This window comes from Anarhichas minor, unplaced genomic scaffold (genome assembly GCF_050575085.1).
Source record: "Anarhichas minor isolate MPS153535 unplaced genomic scaffold, ASM5057508v1 ptg000055l, whole genome shotgun sequence".
In the NCBI taxonomy this organism is placed as follows: Eukaryota; Metazoa; Chordata; class Actinopteri; order Perciformes; family Anarhichadidae; genus Anarhichas; species Anarhichas minor.
In genome coordinates, this window is record NW_027466501.1 from 5,990,768 (window position 1) to 6,010,000 (window position 19,233).

General features: G+C 43.6%; 2 protein-coding genes across 5 annotated transcripts in view; both read right to left on the bottom strand.

Annotated features, from left to right (window-relative positions):
• The window catches only part of tmpoa (thymopoietin a), a 34,308-nt gene extending 19,214 nt beyond the window's left edge, over positions 1-15,094 (bottom strand). For 2 of the 4 annotated variants that reach the window (XM_076076263.1, XM_076076264.1), the window contains exon 1: positions 14,519-15,094. In XM_076076263.1, the coding sequence (XP_075932378.1) occupies positions 14,519-14,755 (237 nt within the window). In that variant the 5' untranslated portion in view covers positions 14,756-15,094. The remainder of the gene's footprint in view (positions 1-14,518) is intronic. The other 2 variants (XM_076076261.1, XM_076076262.1) reach the window with 2 other exon arrangements.
• Positions 15,095-15,380: 286 nt separating this feature from the next.
• strap (serine/threonine kinase receptor associated protein) overlaps positions 15,381-19,233 on the bottom strand; it is a 12,617-nt gene continuing 8,764 nt past the window's right edge. Inside the window, exons 7-9 of the mRNA XM_076076267.1 lie at positions 17,939-18,075; positions 17,498-17,647; positions 15,381-16,160 (exon numbers count right to left, since the gene is read on the bottom strand). Coding sequence (XP_075932382.1) covers positions 16,099-16,160; positions 17,498-17,647; positions 17,939-18,075 — 349 coding nt within the window. The 3' untranslated portion in view covers positions 15,381-16,098. The remainder of the gene's footprint in view (positions 16,161-17,497; positions 17,648-17,938; positions 18,076-19,233) is intronic.

Sequence of the window (19,233 nt, forward strand, 5' to 3'; positions counted from 1 at the left end):
CGTGTGGACGGTCGGATACGGATGTGCTTAGAAAAAATTACGCCCACATCCGTGTTCGCTACTGGATTGGTTCTTGGCAACCATGACGTCTCCGTCCCTGATTCGTCACACTCACTATCACGTGACCCATACCCGGAAGAAAACAAACTGGGCTTCTAGCGATTCATTTCAACATGGATAACTAATTGCAAGCGTTGCTGCTAGCACAACAGCTACATGATGTTGCTGCTAGCATAACAGCTAGCAGCTGTTGTGCAGTAAAAGTCTGCATTTCTGTGGAGGAAGCAGCTGTTATTGGAGTGATTAGCGAGCAGCGTGACCGGCATCAGCCCTATGGAGCAGCTCGTTGTTTTTAGATTCTAATGAGAAGACACGCTGCACTAACGTTTTACTTCTTCCGTTTGGTAGCCTTGAGAGACCTTAGTCTGTAAGTATGTATTTATGAAGCATGAAAAGATGTACGTAGATATATTCTATTCGCGCGTTTAGTATAACATTTGTGTTGTATTAAATGCTAATCGCGGTTAGCATTTCTCCATTGGCGGTAATGTTAAAATTAGCTTAGAAGCTAGCTAGGCGGACATGTTACATGCTGGCTATATCATGGATTGTTGTTTTGTATTCATGTAATGTGTATAGGGACAGTTTGTAAAGCCATATTTCATATTGTGTTTCCACAGTTTTACAAATAAGAAAGATTCACACTGAAGTCTTGAAACTCTTCTATGGATTCATTATTAAAGATTACTTTATTACTCTGTCGTATTTTTTTTTTTTTAACTAAGCAAGCAATCCACTTCCTGTTTACACCGTCACGCGCATGCCCAGAGTACGTTAATGGTCACGTGCTGTCCGCCTTCGAAGGCTGCCGTGTGGACGCAGATCAACTCGAGAATGATGCTGAAACTCCCGTGTGGACGGAGATCGTTTCTATTTGACAAATCTGCATCCAAGGAGAAACGGAGTAGTGTGGACAGGGCCTCAGGCAGCTTCGTCGGGCTAAGGAGGAGGCCTACAGAAGTGGGGGCAGGATCCTGTACAACCAGGCCAGAAACACATTGACGAGGGAGATCAAGGTAGCAAAGAGGAACTACACTGAAAAGCTGGAAAAAAAGCTTTCAGCCAACAACCCCTAGTCAGTTTGGAGAGGCCTGCAAGTACTCACGAACTACAGGAGACCATCCCCCCCACTGAGGACAATCACCAACTGGCTGAATGTCTTCTACTGCAGGTTTGATAATCCCACTTCAACACCCCCCAAGTGCCCCGTCATCAAACAACCACCTACACCCCCTGCCTCCTCCTCACCTCTCCCAAACGACCCCCCACCGGCACTGAGGATCTGTGAAGAGGATGTGAGTCAGCTCTTTCACAGACAGAAGATCAGGAAGGCACCAGGCCCAGACGGTGTATCCCCCTCCTGCCTGAAAGTCTGTGCTGACAAGCTAGCCCCCATCTTCACACAGATCTTCAACCGATCACTGGAGCTGTGTGAAGTCCCCTCATGCTTCAAACACTCCACGATCATCCCGGTCACCAAGAAATCCTCATCACAGGATTAAATGACTACAGGCCCGTCGCCCTGACGTCTGTGGTCATGAAATCCTTTGAGAGACTGGTGTTGACCCATCTGAAGAACATCACTGGGCCCCTGCTGGACCCCCTGCAGTTTGACTACTGTGCAAACAGGTCGGTGGATGATACAGTCAACATGGGACTGCACCACATGCTGCAACACATTCGACTCCCCAGGGACATACGCAAGGGTTCTGTTTGTGGACTTCAGGTCAGCGTTCAACACCATCATCCCAGCAATACTCCAACCCAAACTCTCCCAGCTCACTGTGCCAGCCTCCACCTATCAGTGGATCACAAACTTCCTGACTGACAGGACGCAGCAGGGGAGGCTGGGAAAAATCATATCCAGCACCCGGACTATCAGCACTGGCGCCCCCCAGGGATGTGTGCTCTCCCCACTGCTCTTCTCCCTCTACACCAGTGGTTCTCAACTGGTCTGGCTGCGGGACCCACCATCACCCCTTAATGACAAGCCGCGACCCATGTCAAATCAAATAAAGAAAGTACACATCAATTATATTTTAACAATTATTATTCTCAGTTTTCAAATTGAACTGGATGGATTATAAATAATACATAAATAAATGTTCTTCTCATTTCAAGTAAAATAATGGCTGGATTAAAAAATGAATTACGTAATGAAATTCATTTTAGAAAAATTATTTTCACTGAATTGCCCTGCAGCTTTAAATTCAGTTCATTCAGGGTGAAGTGATAAATCCACAATGTAATATTTTTTCTCATCTTCTAAAAAGAGAAATTAGTGTGGGAAGAATTCAGCTATACGAGTCTGTCCAGTCAGAGTCTAATGACTCTGGTCTCTCTGGTTATGTTCTCTTTTGGAGATGGTCCTATGATTTGACTTACTCAACTCACACCTCAATAGTCCTGCTCTGCTGTCTATCTCCTCGTCTCTCCTCCGTGTGTCACGGTGTGTGTACATCTCACTCAAATCAGGAAACTTGTCAGAATACCCATATTTGATTGGCTGAGCTGCATCACGTGATGTGATTCACAACGCATTGGTCGGTGTGTTTCCTGGACCGCTAAACAAGTGCCGTAAATGCTGGAATAATTCCGCTGCATAAAAAATGCCCTTCAAAATAAAATCACTTTTTTATTTTTAATCAGGCAAAGGATCGCGACCCACTGAAAACGGGTCCGCGACCCACTTTTGGGTCGCGACCCACCAGTTGAGAATCACTGATCTACACCAACGACTGCACCTCAGAGGACCCGTCTGTTAGACTCCTGAAGTTCACAGACGACACAACGGTCATCGGCCTCATTAGGGACGGTGATGAGTCTGCGTAGAGACGGGAGGTTGAACAGCTGGTCCTCTGGTGTGGTCAGAACAGCCTGGAGCTAAACAAGCTCAAAACTGTGGAGATGACAGTGGACTTCAGGAGGAGCCCCCCAACACTGCCCCCCCTCACCATACTCAACAACACTGTGTCTGCTGTGGAGACCTTCAGGTTTCTGGGATCCACAATCTCCCAGGACCTGAAGTGGGCCCCCAACATCGACACCATCAGAGGTTGTACTTCCTGCCCCAGCTCAGGAAGTTCAACCTGCCTCAGGAGCTGCTCATCTTGTTCTACTCCACCAGCACCCAGTCTGTTCTCTGTTCTTCCATCACTGTGTGGTTTGGATCGGCCACCAATCAGGACAGAAACAGACTACAACGGATTGTCAGGTCTGCAGAGAGAATTATTGGTTCCAGCCTGCCCTCCATTCTGGACTTGTACACCTCCAGAGTCAGGAAACGGGCTTGAAAGATCTCTGCAGACCCTTCACACCCTGGACACAAGCTGTTCCAACTCCTCCCCTCTGATAGGCACTACAGAGCTCTGTACGCCAAAACCACCAGACACAGGAACAGACTTCTTTCCTCAGGAACAGCTTCTTTCCGCTGGCCGCCAATCCGATGAACAATTAATCAGACATATTGCATCTTCATTTGCACTATTATCACCTTCTGCACTAATATCCCGAATCCATTGTCATTGTTCTTTATGTTCATGTATATTCTTTGATATATATTTATATTGTACATAGTACTTAAATGTTTATTCTTAGTTTCTCTGTTCTACTTTGTGGTCTTTAATGTCCTTGTTTTTTTCTATTTCTCTTGTTTATTGTATATTCTATGTATGTGTGTACGATGGGAAGCAATGTGTAACCCGAGTCAAATTCCATGTATGCGCACGCATACATGGCCAATAAAGCTGATTCTGATGATTTGCTTTATCATTTGATCAACACATGGTTGTAAAGAACAATCCATAGCTATGGATGAAACCCTTACCGCATCTGTGTTTCTTGGACAGAAATCAGATGGCTTGAGATTTAAGAGGATTTAACCCCCAAAAAAATATCCACTTACAAAGTGGACTCACAATGCAAGTAATACGAGTTGAAATACTAGAGAAGCACCTGTCCCACTTCTTCAGTCGTGATAGTGACACGTTTTTTGGCACACATGTCCTATATTTTTTAAGCTACAGAAACCGTTCAAATATCAAAATGTTCAGCTCTTTCAGGACATGTTTTGCTATATTTGAATTATTAAGCTTTTTGCAATTTTTTTTCAAATCCTCTTAAACTTTTTCAACTTTCAAATCCTTCTTCATACTTTCAGCTACAGACATTTCATTCAAAATGTTGAGAAAACCCTGAACTATTGGTAAAACAGCAGCTGGTCTAGAGAAATTACTGTGGAATCCAACAGATTTACACATTTGGCACAACAGCCTCTAATTGAGAGGAAAACCAACTATCTGCTCCACAGAGACCAATGTTATTTCTGTCTCCAAGAACATCTTCCACATAACATGATACCCCACTTCTAGATGGCCACGAAAGCCACATTTTCTACACTACACACAGTTTTTCTGTTCTTCAAGTCCTCCTTCCTCTTCAGTTCTAATATCGGAGCAATAGGAGCTACGGTCAGGGTTCATACACATTTTGACCAATGGATTTCCATGACTTTTCCATGACTCTAAACCAAATTTCCATGACCAAACATTTTGTGAAATCTCGGTGTATACATGAAAAAGTGAGAAAATGTAGTATTTAAACCAACAATGAGAATTCCAAAGCATACAGTATACCTTAAATGACACAAACAAATGAGAGACAATAGTTTGATTAAAAGAATAAACATTTATAAATATACTCTGGTTGACAGGCATTCATAACACCGACATCAATAAGAGCTTTAGTAGGTAGTAGCATCCAGCTAGTGCACCTGTTGCTTTCCCTTTTGTAGTACAAATTATTCATTGAACCCTGTTACTGCATGTCTTAATATTAACTCCCACTGTTACTGTACAGCTGTTAGAATTGTGGCCTATCTTCTATTTGCAATTAATATGCATTCAATCCAGTTCAATTATTTAAATGAAAATGATAATCTACCCTGGCTATGGTAGTTTATCAAGAGTAAAATAATAGCTGTGATCTATACACACCTCTGCATTAGCAACCCGCTGAAATGACGGTACAGGCACCTTAACACTCTGATTACTTCAGGGTTCTTGGGAGCAATGTGGGACTGTTGGTCCACTGGCTGTGGTCATCACAGTGAACAGTGTGTACAGTGTGATGAGAGGACATGTGAGCCCTTGTTGCTGTAGTTCATCTCCTTGGAGCAGAGGCTGCATTTAGCATACCCTGCCTTATCAATGCATTTAAAACACTGTGACAGCAGGAAGCTGTACTCACGTCTGTTTAGACCACCATCTTTATCCAGGCCCAGCTCCACTCACAGCTCAGACCTGCGTCAAGCACACAACCAGCCTCCTCTTCCTGAAGCTCTTTGACCTCATCATCTCATCAGTATCTGGGCCTCATGTTTCGTGGTCATGAAAGTTATTCTGACCACGAAATCATCCTCATATTACTTTGAGTTAAAACAAAACAACCTGCAACCAGATGCGGCGGTGTTCCGGTTTAACGTTAACGAGTGACCGCGTGAACTGAACCGGAACACGTTACGTTTTTTCCTTCTAAATCGCGATAATGATTAACGTTAACAGTCGACAAAGTTCCGCATGCAGTGGACGTTAACTTAACCCAGCAAGTCTGAACTTTAACGGAACATAACGGAACTTAAACTGTAACGGAGGGAAAGACGCTGTAGACATCTGAACGCTGATTGGCCAAGACTCGACACATCAAAGATGTTTTATTGTGAAGATCACGACATCACCTTTTCTCCTCGTCTCACTCCAATCTGAGAAACGCTGGCTGGCAACTCAGCGCAAATGAATGACATGAAAATATGAATATAACAAATTTCCATGACTTTTCCAAAACTTATGGGATTTTATTTTTTTCCAATAACCATTTTAAAATTCCATGACTTTTCCAGGTTTTCCATGACCGTACGAACCCTGTACGGTTATGGGGGTTTTGAGGATTTGTTTGACAGATGTTTCATAGCTTTATCTCAATGTAAAGGCTACAGGCACACAGGTGTTTTTGATTGAACTAATTAGTAAAGTTGATAAACACACAGACACACACTGACACGCGCACACACACGACTTGGAGATATTCAGGGAAAGATCATTAGACCTCCTGTATGTCCGTCTCACTCAGTCCATCTAACTGTCTGTCTGCCTGCCTGTCTTTCTCCCTCTCCCACACTCACTCAATCTTTCTCTCTCTCTCTCTCTCTGTCTGTCTCAGGCTCTTTGTCTATATCTGTCTGCCTGTCTCTCCTTCTCTCTCTCCCTACCTCTCTCACTCACCCACTCTGTCTCTCTCTATCTTTCTGTCTGTGTCTCTTTCTCTCTGTGTGTCTCTCTCTCATACAGTCATTCAAGTCTTCGAGATTTTTAGAGGACTTTTCCCCTTTCACCGCCCACCTGCCATTTCAAAATAAAAGCCCCACAGAGTGAATTCTAACTGGAATGCTTGTGATGAAGCCTGTCATTTAATAACCTGTTTGTGTGTTTCAAACATTCTGATTCTGTCTCCTCTCCCCCCAACCCAGCCCCACCCTTTCAAAAATAAAAACCCCATGGATTAACTGTATTTTAACATGAATCTCAGAATGAGGCTTCTTTGTTGAAATACGTAATGATCTTACTAATACTGCGACAACTACTACTACTGCTGCTAATATTAGTAGTATGGTATTACTACCAATACTAGTACAGCTATTAGTACAATTACTATTATTACTTTTACTACTACTTTTTATACTGTGACGACCCCTCCCTCCCACTAGGGGTCTGTGTCCTGGTTGCCGTCTTCTCTGTCTTTCAGGATGTTGATCAGCAGCTAATGAGCCACACCTGAGCCTGATATGGTGATGTTGTTGGGTGTCAGGTTTGAGTTGGATGCTGTTGGCCTGAGCCTTGAAGCATTTGTTGTTCCTGGCTTTACTGAGGGAAACTAGTTTCTGGTGTTTCCTGCTAACTGCATGTTTTGTATTCCGGTTTTTGTGATCATGGTCATGTTCTTGAGGTTTCTGGGTATTTCAAGACTCGGTAATTAGAGCATTGCACAGCCTGTTGGGTGTCTGGGTATTGGACCCAGTTACCTTGCAGGTGTTTCAGCTATGAACCTGAAGACTGCTGCTGCACAGTGTGCCATAGGTATTAATGGTTCATAGGGTAAGCAAGTTGGTAGATAAAGGAGGGATGTGGTGAACTGTACGTTGTGTTTGTGCGGTGACAGGGAAGTTGGTAGCTTGGCCTGTTACCTTTCGGGAACAAAAGTGCTACAGTTCATGCCTTGGTTGGGTGAGCCGAGTTATAGTTGGGTTACCTCTTTGCACATCTGTGGACGATTTGGTTGGCTAGTGAGCCTGTGTCAGAGGAACCTTTAGGATACTACTTTGGATTAGCGCTTATGGTAGTTCAGTTCGGTGCTTTCTGTTCGCTGGTAATTATGGAAATTCCAGTTCTGTGTGTTCACCACTCTTCGTGCAGCTCATTGCATGAACTGGCCCTCCCAAGAAACCCTGCTTCTCAATCATGTGCTGTACCATATCACTGTGATCTCTCTGGCCTTCCTTCCGTCTCCGCTCTCACTCTTAGATGCTTCTCCACATGTTGGAGTTGCTGGGTTGCAGAGTGGAGATTGGTTGGGGGGCTGGGGGGATCCACTACAACCGGTGAGTATGAAATGAAGGAAATGTATGTAGTTTGTATTTGGGTGTAAGTATTTCTGGTGGGAACACCGTTTTTAATGGAGGGGGTGTGACGACCTCCCTCCCACTAGGGGTCTGTGTCCTGGTTGCTGTCTTCTCTGTCTTTCAGGATGTTGATCAGCAGCTAATGAGCCACAACTGAGCCTGATATGGTGATGCTATAAAAATCCACAGCTCTCCTCTCTGACTCTTGTTTGGATGACACTGCTTATTTGTTTGTTTAGTTATGTGTTCTTAAAATAAATGTATATTTATTACTTTTTCCACTCGTCTTGTCTCCCTTTTGTTACAGCCTTGGGGCTGAGTTGTGACACTACTAATACTGCTGTTATTTAAATACTACAGCTATTACTACGACTACTGATACTACTTATTATAATGCTACTAATACTTCTACTAATAATAATATACTACTACAACTTCTACTGCTACAACTAGTACTTATTCTAATGCTACTAATACTTTTACTACTAATATTTATAGTACAACTACCACTTCTACAACTGCTATTGCTACTAATATTACTGCAACTACTACTTCTATAAATACTACTGTTATTTCAACTACTACTATGATCACTACTACTCCTAATAGTTCTACAACTCCTACTACCACTACCACTTTTACTATTACTTTGACAGTAAAATCGTTTAGCTTCAAGCTTTTTCTGCATTGTAATTCAGCACTTAGCTTCTTTAGATAATACAGTTTATTTAGCTTCCATTTCTGCCAGTTAGACATTTCAACTAGAAGGGTTTTCAGCAGTGCAGTTCAATGCTTTTGAGCTTCAACATTTTTCAGACAGGTGGTTTCCCATTACTGTATTTTCAGCAATTTTTTTGTAATTAATTTCAGCTTTCAGCATTCCAACGCATTTTCGGCAGGAAATGTATTTTCTAGTTCAGTGTGGCTTTGTAGCACAAAGGCAGTAAAAGCACACCGACTAATCCTGCAGGCTTATTATTTCTTCCGTGCAAAAAGTTTGACGCGCTTCTCCTAACACAGCGTTGTCAACACCTGCGCAAAAAATACATCAAAACGTGCGGCCTGATCGGGAACGGTGTGCTTTGACTTTTCTCAGAGATCCGCCCAGCGGTTTTCCAGAAAATGGCAAACAACGGAGCAAAATCGCTCCATTCCCTTAAATGGGGTTTCGGCGTGAAGAGAGCAAGTAAAACACTTAACTTTGGGCCCATATTGACTAGCCGTACATTAACGTAGAAACATGATTCAAAGTTTAAAACGTAGACAAAACGCTGCACTTTATTGAGCCAAAGGGACATTTTGATAGCTAGCACAGTTTTCATAAAGTCACAGATTAAGTTTCAGGAATATTTTGGGTCCGTTTCAGATTTAAGTGCTAGAGTGATGAGATCACGGTCAGAGTGGAACAGAGCATGAAAAGTATTCTGTGATTCTTACAAAGAAATTGCTTCGAGTCCCACAATTTTTACTCTTTATACACCATTTTTGGTCAAAAAGATTGAAAATGTTTTGGTGGTCGCAGTCAAGTGTCTATGGAATCCAAAGGACTTACACATTTGGCTCAAAGAGCTGGAGAGCGACATGAACTCCAACCAACTGCTCCATTAGACTCCATGTTAAATCTGACCACTAATTTCTCAAAGAAAGCAGACGGTACCAGTTTTGTATTTTGCTCTGTAGCTCACATTTTTTAAATCACAAACGTAAAAACCACATCAGTGCGTTCAGCAGAGTCTTATCTCTCTCATGATACCCATATGTTGTTGATTGGACTCATGGTTTTGGTCTAGGGGGCAGAGTTTTGACAGGTAGTTTTGTTGAAAATCACTGTATAGTCTAACCCCTCTTAATCAGCCTCTAACACACAGGTGCTCCAATCACCATGGCAACCATTGACACACATGCACACAGGTGTTTATATGAGCTCATTAGTGCAGTTGATGAACACACACACACACGACTTGGAGATATTCAGTCACGTTATGATTATGTCTCCTCTCCCCCCCCTCTCACCCACCCTTTCAAAATAAAAGCCCCATGGCATAACTGTATCTTAACATGAAGCTCAGAATGAGGTTCATGTTAAGAAATGTTAAGTTCAAGTCTTTCCATCACAAATACAGAAATGTAATTTCCAATCTCAAATACAGAAATGACGGGAGCCATTTGTAGACTGTCCAACACAAATACAAGATTCAATCCAAGAGTATGAATCTAAAATGCAGAAAAAAAGATATCAATTGAGCCTCAATGATACCACCAGTAATATTGGCGTGTATAAATATTGCGGCGTCTTTGGGCAGTAGAAGCCACACTGTCAAAATTTCTTGCGAAATTTTTCTAGTTCAACATTTTGACTTAACTGCAGACATTGTTATCTGCTTCATTTGTCATGGAATGACGAGACCACGCCATGAAAGTGTCAGACTACTGTCTCATTACCTTTGAGCCAAATGGAGGTCTGTGTAAAAGTGGCTGTAATTCCTAGACGGTTAATGTGATATTGTTGTTATATCCATTGGATTAAAGCTGGAAGTCTACATTTCAACCACATAGTGAATGCTTCTTTTTAAATCCATTGGAGTCGCTTAAAGAGGCAAAATTAGAAAAATCTTGTCACAGTCCGAATACTTATGGCCCTGACTAAATATCTAAATATCTGGATCTGTCGGGGAGCTACAGCCAATGAGAGCACAAGACAGGGTTTGAGGGTAACCCTGGGCAGGAGTCGCCTATCTGTGTGAGCGGTGTGTTGCATTTAATGCTGCAGCTAGGGTGTTGCATGTTTGCATTCATAAACATAAGACAGAACACAGACACTGATAGGATGCAAAGGGGAGACAGGCTGTTATGTCAACACGTGTGCCAACGACAACATCAACAGGCATGACTACGCTGGTGTCCCTTCTCACGGGCATTCTGGTGACCAAGCGGAGTTTAGAGACCAGACATACTTGGGAGGATTCCTCCCAGTGAAAACCACAACGACTTCAACACTCCATGACAGCAAGCTCCGTAGTGAACACGTGGTGTAGTGTGAACTATGCAGGCCATCTCAGAGGGCCTCTTCCACATGACTGTGTGTGTGTGTGTGTGTGTGTGTGTGTGAGAGAGAGAGAGAGGAGGTGCTGAGCCTCTCCAGTGAAACAGACAAAGAGGAGAGAAGCGGCGTGCTCGTAAATGGATCCAACACATTCATTCAGCTTAGGTGTTTTTTGTAGGGAAACCCCAGATTTTCATAAATTCCTCCACATTTTGGATGAATTATACAATATCCTATGTATTATTGTTGATTCCATTATATTTTATAATCAAATTCCGCGATACTGTCGGTGTTTCATATGAACTACTAACAGTTAGTAGTTCATATAGTTCATCATAGTTAGTAACTAACTGAAGCTAACAGTGCACCAGTGGAGCCAGGCAGTGTACGTCCGTTATAGACTCTCTGAGCTCAGCCGGACTGCAGCTAGACTCAAAGTGACCACCAGCTTTAAATGAACATCTGGGCCTAAAGCCACTATCTGCATCCCATTCAGCTGGCAACAAATCCACAGAAAATGTGAGGAATGCAAAGATGATAAGCTCAACGTTGCTGCGAGGTTCACAGCATGCCGTAATGTGAGAGACACACAGAGGAGGTTGTCTCACTCCGAGTCTGTCTCGCAGTGGGCCCTCGGCGGGGTTAGGTCTGGATGTGAGCCAGACTGTTTCATAGTAATGAAAGCAGCATGAGAGGAGGAGAGCGGGAGATCTGTGACCCCTCCTCCACAGACCACACCCTGCTTTAAAGGCATACCTAAAGCCTGAGCTCACCCTTTCCTTCACCGCTCCTCACTACAGCCTGCATGGAGTAGTGTGAGGGTGAGATGTGCCAGGATCTGTGGCCAACTGACGGCTTGGCTGAGTGACAATGAAGTGTGTGTGGATAACCACAGTTTACTCTGCTGAGATGTTGGCCTTATTGCTGACACACGTTCTTCAAACGTTGCAGCTAATCCTCCTGAATCTCACCAACACACAGAGTCACAAGAGGAGAAACACTACGTTTCTGGAGCCTCTCTCATGTCAGTTAAAAATGTCAGGAATGAATTTTTGACCTCCACCTGCAGCCTGTAATCACTCAGACAGAGCACCGGGTTTCACGAGATAAACACCAACACCACCACACCGCACTGACAAACTAATCACACATGTGCTGCGTCTTTCCACACACACGCAGCACAAATTCTTCCTGAAAAAAAAAAAAAAAAAAAGGATTTCCTCAAAGAAGAGGCCAAGCCCAGTAACAGACCAGTCCAGAGAAACCTCTCCCTCTGTCTAAACCCTAATGAACTGAGAGGAATCTCACGCCCAGAACCTCATACAGAGCTTGTTCACCTGTTTTCATGTCAACATGGGCATTAGCAGAAAGCCTTCCACACACAGGAAGTTCAACATCAATACGCCAGCTATTAACCTCACTGAACATCGGGTGTGATTCATTTCACACAGCAAATAGCAGATATTCAATGAGGCTGTTAATCATGAGACGGGATGCATCAGGATCCGGTAACTTACAGCCCCTGATGGACCCTTTCCAGGGGAAACCCTGTACTGAGCATGAGCAGATGAACAGATGGAAGAGCATTATGGTGAGAAAAGGTTTTCAGACAGCTAGAGTTCCTCCACAAACAATAAAGGTGTAGTGAGAGTGGCAGTATACAACAGGTAATAAAAGGTGTTCTGAGACAGTGCGAGTCTCTGCAACCATGAGACGTCCTCCAGCAAGCCGCCAGAATGTGATGCAGTTTGCTGCAGCAGAATGCGAGCTGTGGACAGACACAGAGGTGCACACGCACTCACTCACTACCGACAGCAGAGATAATAATAATCTTCTATCCGTTTTTCTACCTCTGTTCTGAAATAATTAACAAGTGTTTTTATAATTATTCAAGCCATTTAAACTATGAAGAAGTAAACTAGCAAGAACAAATATCAAAGAAGCTTCTTACGATCGGAGAAGTTGTGAGGACTTTCTTTCCTCCATAAAATCAGTAACATGAAGTAAGCAAGTGAGGCTCTGGTAACCTGTGATGACCACGTATCGGTGTTTAAAAAGGGTATAGAGCTAAATATTCAATAACAAATGATCATATGAATTCACTTCTATATAGGACTGGGTATGGTGTTCAGTGCTTTGCTACTAGGGAGGAGTTTGTGCTAGAGACATATTTCAGAACAGTGCAATGACCCGCTGTCATGTCACACAACACACTGAGATAACTCAATCTGTCCCGTTACCCTCCTGGTTTCCCCTCTTCAGTAGAAGTGTTTTTAAACCCTCTGTGCACAGGTTTTAACTGACAGCAGACAGCTCAACATGACGTACTATGTACAATCAACCTGTGAGCAGCTTCAGGGGTCCTACTTCTACAGAAGGTGCTTGTTGTGAAGTAGGCAGCAGCGTTATTAAAACAGAATGCAGAGAAACTGAGACTCTACTCAAAAGGTTGCAGTTAAGAGCAAAGCAATCTTAACAATCAACACTTTTCTTTCTAACACAACCACGAGCGTCTTCATCTGTGCTTTACAGCATCTTAACGTGATCTCATGTCATGCAACAGGTCACGCTGCAACTATATCTGTTCGCTCCAAACACAAACACAAACCATCAATTAGTCATGAAATACTTGAGAACTCTGTGTTGATATCACTAGTACAAAAACTCCTCCCTAGTAGCAAACCACTGAAAACCATACCCAGTCCTACATAGACGTGAATTCATATGATCACAGGTTTCATATCTGGCCCGTGGTCCTGCTGACACCCACTGCTAATATTACCCATACATTACCGCTTTTATTATCATTTTTATTCTACTGTATTCACTGCTGCTGCTGTTATTAGTAGTCGTAATTCAGCGTACTACTCTCACTATATGAATCATTGATATCATATGCACTGACGTGTTGTAACTGTGTTCCTGAGAGAGGATCCTCCTCTGGTGCTCTCTGAGGTCTCTTCCTCTTTTCTCCCCGTTAACGTTCTTTGGGGAGTTCTTCCTGTTCCGATGTGACGGTCCTGGGACAGAGGATGTTGTATGTGTACAGATTGTAAAATAAATTGAATTGAATTAAATGATCAAGTCAAAGAGTAAATGATGAAGGGCCCCCCCCCCCCCTTTAGATAAGACAACTGATGACCTGTTTCACTCAGTAGACACATCTCAGGTTGTAGTTTTGTTGTTCCTCACAAACACCGTGAAGGTGCTCCTCAACATGTTGGAGCAGAAGTAGACAGTTCTATTTCTAAGTGATGTATTGGAGGATAAAGGGGAGCCATGTTCCCGTCCTGCAGTGATTCAGAAAGCAGTACTAGGACGTGTTAGGGTGGGGACTCGTGGCAATACATACTGTGGATGAAAGGAGTCTGTGGTCGAAGCACATGTATATTTCACACCGAGAGAACAGCTGATTGGTTGATTAGTTGAGGTTTACTGCGTGCTGCTCAAAGATATGAAGGAGTTTGAAGCATCCGCTAACTTTCTACGGGCAGTAGTCCCTCTGCAGCGCTGAGACTACCGGAGAGGAGTAACGTTCATTGATGATACGTTACATAGTTAGCTGCAGGCGACATAAGGCCTATTTATATATTTGATTATTAAAGTTAGCTGAAGATTGTAAATGACAGAAGTAACGTTACCGTTAGTGCAAAGACAACTAATTGCCTACTTTTGAGTAAAGTTGTCGGAAGGTGGAGCGTCCTGGTACGTAGCGTTCATTCAGACACGGTTCAAACACTCACTCTGCCGGAGGAGCGACTCCTGCTGTAGACTACGGGCGGCGGCAGCTCCTCGTCGCTGGAGAACGCGTCCAGCGTCGCGGCGTGCTTCTTGTTGTGAGCGGTCAGCTTCTTCAGATACAGCTGCACGTACACGTCCTTGGTCGGGTTGCCGCTCGGAAGCTCTACGTTGTTGGCCAGCAGCTCGCTCTTCAGCTTGTCCTTGGTGAGCACAGACGGGTCGTCCAGGTACTCCGACATGTCGGCGCGAGAGTCACCGTCGCCTGTTAAGTTGTAGCTAGCTAACACCGAGGGGAAAGTGGGATTACCGGAGCGGAGGGTTGTCAGAGAAGAACGGCTAACCAGCGCCTCTTACTGGAGTTAATTCGTAAAACAAATATGAGCTACGGAGGTAAGAAGCGTATGTCGCAGTAAAAAGGAACAAACTGAGCTAATGAATGACTTGTAATCGTACTTCACGTTTCCTTGTTTCATATGAAGAAATTAAAGCGTTGCTTGCCGAGCGGCTGCTTTGGGTGATCGCTGCAGCGGCTGGGCTGCTGGTACTCGCGGGGACCACCGGTGCCGGAAGTGACTGCCTGTAGAGACCGGCTGCTATTGGTCAGATGCTGTCAGAAAGAGCTTCCTTATTGGTGGAAAAAACATGCAACTATTGAAAATGAACCGCACGTCACGAGCTAACACTGTTCAAGCACTCCGATATGTAGCGAGGGATTTTTGAATGTACAGTAAAACCCCAAAATAAAGTCGACAGCACGCCAGTATGTTTATTAAGGCGTCATCACTTTAAATGTAGATTCCACGTGATCCTATTCATCCACATTTGGGACTAAAAAAAATTAAATAATGAAAACACCAAACCCAGTTTTGTCTTAGTGCATTACTTTTACAAATAAACAGCAATGCGTTTGTTTATTTCATCCCTGAACTAAACTAAGGACAGAAACCAAAATGGAGAAAAAATAAACAGCAACATTTATTCCCTTTCTGCTTCGTCACAAAACAATATTTTCTTTAATTTGAACACTTGCTTCGTAGACTCAACCAGTAACATTACAAAAGCAGCTGATACTCAAAGCAATGATTTTGAAGAAATGAAAGCGCATTACTTTAGCACAAACTTATAGTATTCTTGTCACTATAAACTGAAAAAAAGCCTCGGTCCAGCTCTTTTAATATCATAATTTTGAAACCCAAACCGATCTTAGCAACAGGTGATCGAGGGGTTGTGTTCAAGGCTTTAGGGACGTTAAAACAAGTTAAAGCACACAGACAGAAGTGAGCTAATCAGAGGGAAAGCAGGCAGCCGAGAGGCGACACTCACAGCTCTACTGCTCTACTCTGCAGCCCATACTGTCCACATGACTGCTTAAAATCAGTGGGAGCCGTGTGTAAGTGTGCGATGGGTTAGTCTATGACAGACAGGGCAGTCATAATATCCACATCAGTTCCAGATGGATGGAGATAGTCTGGACTCTGCTCCTTGCTGGGGCCAGATAGAACGCTGGAACACCCCTCCGCTCGTTTCCTTTCCGTCGTTCTTTCCTCTCCTCATCCTATTTCCGATCAGCACTGTGTTCTCCTCATGCTTTGATCTCAGGGGGCGTAGTGTACAGCTGCTCAGAGTTCTCTGCCCCCAGGTCCTCTGAGGAGTAAGGCAACACAAGAGAAGAGGAACAATGAGAGGATCATACCGATACTTGGATATGGCACAATATAGCTGCTACACAAAACTACTGATGTAGGAAACAAGCAAAGCAGCCTGAAATAGCTGCAAATGATAGAATCACATTTTTCACTCAGAGATTTCCCAGCAGATGCTTTAAAGTCTAGCGTTTGTTTTTTTGGAAGCAGAAAATCCACACTAGGGCAGAGGAAGTGGAGCTGAGGTCGCATAAAGGTGTTCACCAACAAGGTGAACTGCAGTAACTCAAGAGACGTCCATTAAGCAGACGCACATACAGAATACATGGGCTGTGGAACACGTAGTCAACACATTGAGCAGCATAACATGGGCTTCAAAGAGGGGCACTGTGTTCAGTTCAGTCTGTTAGAACAGTCTTCTGTACTAACCGATAGACAAGCAATCACGAGTTGCATTATGGGAAATGAGTATCACTGCCGCTTCCATTTGTACTCCTTTTTAAATCTGTCTCTGGTCAGTTACCCCACAATAAAGGTATTATTAACGTATTAAAACAGCTCCCATGACAGACGTAAGAAGACACTGACATTCTAACTTCTCGTGGAAATAACTTGAATTTGTATTCCCAGATGTCAGATGTCGTGGTCGATACAGGTGCTCCGTTTTTGATGCCAACACGTTCACACTGAATTTAGCATTGAGCATTGGTGGTCAGCGTTTGCTGAAAAGAACAGATGTGCTGAATAGAGAGGCCTGGAGTAGATTCCTCCTCCTCCGGTGTCCCCCATGGGACCTTATTTCAGAATAACATTTAGAACAGTGAGAGACAAATATGATTTTTGATCCCGATTGAATTGAGCCATGAATCACACCTGTTTGTCATAGATCTGTTGTAGTATCATTAAGTTGTGATTCAAAGCAGTCAGTGAACTACATCTCCCGTCTCTCACAGTGGAACATGGGCGTTAGTGAAAAGGATGAAAATCACTTCACGTCCGGCCGTGCTGAGAGTTGCAGCTCTGTGAGAGGAGAGCTAGCATGGAGGAGTGTAAAGTCAGATACTTTTGGGTGTCTACTCTCTCTACTTGCGTATTTTCAGTCTTATACCTCAACAGTTTTACAACAAATAACTACTTTCTGATCTTTTAAATTGACGACGATCATTATGTGTAATTCATGACACAATTCAAACAGAATCAGAAACGTATTTGCCGTTGACCAGCGTACATATTTCTTCTGATGAAAGGTCCCACAGTGGGCCACCTGAAGGGGCGGGGCTTAGCGGCTCTGTGCCATAGAGCTGGTTCTAGATCTGACTTTAGAAATGAGTGCGTTACCAGGAAGGACACACTTCCACAGGCCGTAGGTTTTCCCCACAGCCGTCTGCCACAGTCGGAGCGTGCCGTCCTCAGAGCCGCTGGCATACAGCTCCCCATCCGGACTGAAGCGAACACAGTGCACTGGACCAAAGTGACCCTTATAGGACTCTGCAGACAAGAGGGACATGGGTGGACATGAGGGAACTGCTCCACATTTAGACATCCTGTTCTTCAAAGTTCTAGCCCATTCACTACATTTATTGGACATTTTTCAGTCACGGAATTCAATTTAAAACTTTTAAAGAATCTGGCTTTTGATCAAGTGTGTTTTTCAAATCATCCACAAAAAACTACCTTCAACCTTTCAGACTGGAGTCATTACATGAACGGTAGTCTGACAGGAGGAAAAGGTCTCAGAATGACCCAGCAATGTGACCTAGAGGAAAAGGCTTCTCTCACCCAGCTCTTCCTTGGTGCTGTAGTCAAATTTGTAGAGCTTGAAGTCCTCTCCACCGGCAACAAAGAAGTCTTTGTCTGGATGGAGGGAGGCGGAGTTGATGGGAGCCGGGGCCTCCACTGCCTTGATGAGGTCCAGGCTGGAATACAGTCAGAATCATTCTAATGTTCTACATATTTGATGTCATGGTGGAGATGCTACATGTCTGCAACAGACAGCAATATCATTGTCAACCCAGTCAGAACCATGCACAGATAGAGGGTTACTCCAGTCCTTAGTCCACTGGACTGCAACATCAGACATAATTGGCAGTAAAGCTAATTATCTGACCATAGCTTAGAAAAGTTCTAAAAAAGTGTGTGTGTTAGATTGCACAGTTTTTTTTAGTTTTTTTTTTAGAAAAGTTAAGTAGATGTTACTGAGCAACACCACCGTTCTTCTCTTTGGTCGCTCTGCCTCCAGCAGCTCTCTGCTGGAGGAGGATGACTGAAACTCACCCTTCTCCTAAATGCTGTACGAGAAATCAAACACACTGTGGACAGACTTACATTCTTGGCTGGAAGTTTAATTAAGTTTGTTGGCTGGTATTAACTGTACTTCATCTTGCAAGACTAGTTATGAAGTAAATTAATTTTTTCCACCAAAAGAAGCATGTTTGTGCAGGTTGTTAAACATGGGAAAAGCCACTAGAAATAGCCGATAGACTCTCTTCCCATTGAGTCTGTGTTCCTGTTAGTAAACACTGAAACCGTCACGGTGGTTGCTTCTTTTTCTGTCTTTGTTTCAAACTGTCAAACCAGAGATGGTGATTGTTGAGCCAGTGAAGATGACTGGAGTCTGGTGGAGCATGTCGATTTCATTTTTTGTACCTTAATAAACTAATAATTGTCCAAATCTCTGGAGTTCTTTTTATTTATATTTTCCCTTCAACAAGCGTCCCACAGCATCAGCAGCCAGTAAATACCTGTGACCTGTACTCAGTCAGTGGTCACTGAAGGACTGCTGATTGGCTCTCTTCCCACTGCAGACACAAGCCAGATGTTAGTGGTGTTGGTGGTTTTTGTCCAGTGGGAAAGAAGCTTTATTGAATCCTAAATGTCTCCTCCTTTGGAGATGTTGTGCACTGTCCAGGTGCTTACACACATTTCTCTCAGGAGATATTGGAGAACTGTCCCCATCTCTTTCAACATAGTGATGAGAACAAATGCTTTAAAGCAGCAGCCCAGTGCTGAGTGTGGTTCAGCTCACGGTGGTTGGCTGTAATGGCTGACCAAAGACAGACAGATTACAGAGCTAA